We start from the raw sequence: 2,271 nt of genomic DNA on the forward strand, positions 1-2,271 counted from the left end.
CCCCGCCCACATCCTGCAGCATCCCTCTGGCACAGAGCCCGGTCCTGGATGCAGAGACATTTCTCCACAGACAGACTCTCTGCAGCTGCTGGGATCTGGTCTGTCTCTGCAATAATAATACTAATAATAATGATAATAATAATAATAACAATAGTAATAATACAATTTACTGCCTGTATATGTATAAAATGCATTTACTTTTAATTAATGTCAAATAGGAAAGATTTCTTATCTTTTTTAGTCTGACCATCACCTCATTGTATTAAAATATTTTATTTTTCTCTGATAATATGTCCTGTGAACTGGATTTTAATTAACCATATTTATTTATTATTAGGTCCTAATATTCAGTGGCTAACAGTTATGTAATACAGCCCATAGTATTTCCCTCTGTCCTGGCCTACAGTGCCACCTACTGGTCAAACCAGGTGAAGTGATTCTGATTTAAAATGTGAAAATCTGATTTAAAAAAAAAAAATGACTGCAGTTTTCTCAGAAATGCAGAGATGCTTGCACTTGAACATTTTCAAATATTTAGTTTTCTGTTTTTATCAGTGTCTTTATTTTCAGTTACATATTTTATCATCTGCTGTCGTTCTATTGTCTATTATCATTCTCTTTCAATCTGACCTTATTTTATCTCATTGTACTATTAGATTTTTTTTGTGTAAAGCACTTTGAGCAACATCTTTTGTATGAAAACTGCTTTATTAATAAATTTTATTATTATTAGCTACAATAAACTTGTCCATATATTATATTTAACATCTAACGTCACCGTGTTTCAGGAGAGAAGAAGAAGAAGTTAAAGCAGCTTCACCTGCAGCTACAAACATAAATAGCTGCTGACTCAGAATTAATAATCTGATAATGTCAGAAAATATATTTATTCCATTAATTGATTGACTGAAAATGAATCAACAAAATTTTAGATGATAGATTCAATATTTAATTCACCTATTTTCTGTTTTCTTTCAGTCTTCTGGTTTAATATATTTGGGTGTTGGACTGTTTGTCAGCAATCTAAATATTTGTTTTTGTATTAATTTGACATTTTATGACATTATATGGACCAAAGAAAATAGCTTGCGGCTTTAATATCATGTAATACAGATCACAGGTGGATCTGCTTGTACACATTATAATATCTGAGAGAGAGTTTGTAAGACATTGTTTTTTATCATGTGTTGATATTGTTGTGAGTGTGATGCAATAAAAACAACAGTAATTGTTGAGTGAATATGTTTACATAATTTCTGCTTTTATTACAAGTGACATTAAAACTAAAAACTAAATGAAAAGTTTCCATAAATTAAAAAGTAATTATTTAATTTTACATAATTTAGTAAAGTCAGTGGTTAGATACAGAAGCAGGTAGAAGATTATTATCAACATCCTCTTATTGTCAACACACACACATATATATATATATATATATATATATATATATATATATATATATATCAGACTGTACAATGATCAGACCGTCAGATACACAACTCCAATGACCTCAGAAAGTAACTTTGCTCCTTTTGTTGCCTAAGTGTGTGTGTGTGTGTGTGTGTGTGTGTGTGTGTGTCACGCTGAAGTGTTTCTGAGCTGAAATGCCGGGCCAAGTCTAAATAAGTCGGGTTGTAAATGTCGGCCATCTTGGCTCTGTGAGGAATGTGTCTGCTCTTTACAGTAACCAGGTCGCTACACCGATTACCCACGCAGCTTAGTTTCTCTGAGTAATCTGATTACTTAAGTGGATGGAAACACACTGAGAGTCCATCAGTGATGCTGGGGGCGGGACATTGCTTTTTAATCACTTATCAATAATTACAAACTAATACATACACAATGCACAAGGAGGGAGAAATGAGGGGTTAGTAGTCCACTGCTCATTTTATTCCAGCCTCGATGTGTTGATATGACTGTCAGTGATAACAGGGAACAGGGGTCAGGGGTCAGGGGTCAGTGTTTCCATGTGAGGTCTCCATCACTGCAGCCTCACGTCTCCTCGGCTGTGTTGACTCTGCGTCTGTCCGTCTGCAGGAGGGAGGACCTCGACCTTGTAGCTCACCCTCTTGGACTGGAGGATGCTGTAGCTGTTGTCGAAACACAGCACGTCTGCACAACATGGACGACACAGAGAACAGGAAGTTACAACCTGCAGGATGAATACGCGTCTTCACCTTCTGGTCTGTCTATGTCTCTGTATGAAGCATGAAACAGGAAGTGATGCAACATGCATGCGTCTGGTTACTCACACACTCCGGGCTCGGGGCA

General features: G+C 36.1%; 1 protein-coding gene across 1 annotated transcript in view; it reads right to left on the reverse strand.

The window, feature by feature from the left end:
* Positions 1-1,777: 1,777 nt before the first annotated feature.
* Positions 1,778-2,271, reverse strand: part of LOC111666025 (SEC14-like protein 2) — an 11,579-nt gene continuing 11,085 nt past the window's right edge. The window contains exons 11-12 of the mRNA XM_023421219.2: positions 2,253-2,271; positions 1,778-2,112 (exon numbers count right to left, since the gene is read on the reverse strand). Coding sequence (XP_023276987.1) covers positions 1,982-2,112; positions 2,253-2,271 — 150 coding nt within the window. The 3' untranslated portion in view covers positions 1,778-1,981. The remainder of the gene's footprint in view (positions 2,113-2,252) is intronic.

Source organism: Seriola lalandi, unplaced genomic scaffold (assembly GCF_002814215.2).
Source record: "Seriola lalandi dorsalis isolate HSWRI2012SDOR001 ecotype SW California unplaced genomic scaffold, Sedor1 jcf7180002054666, whole genome shotgun sequence".
Lineage (NCBI taxonomy): Eukaryota > Metazoa > Chordata > Actinopteri > Carangiformes > Carangidae > Seriola > Seriola lalandi.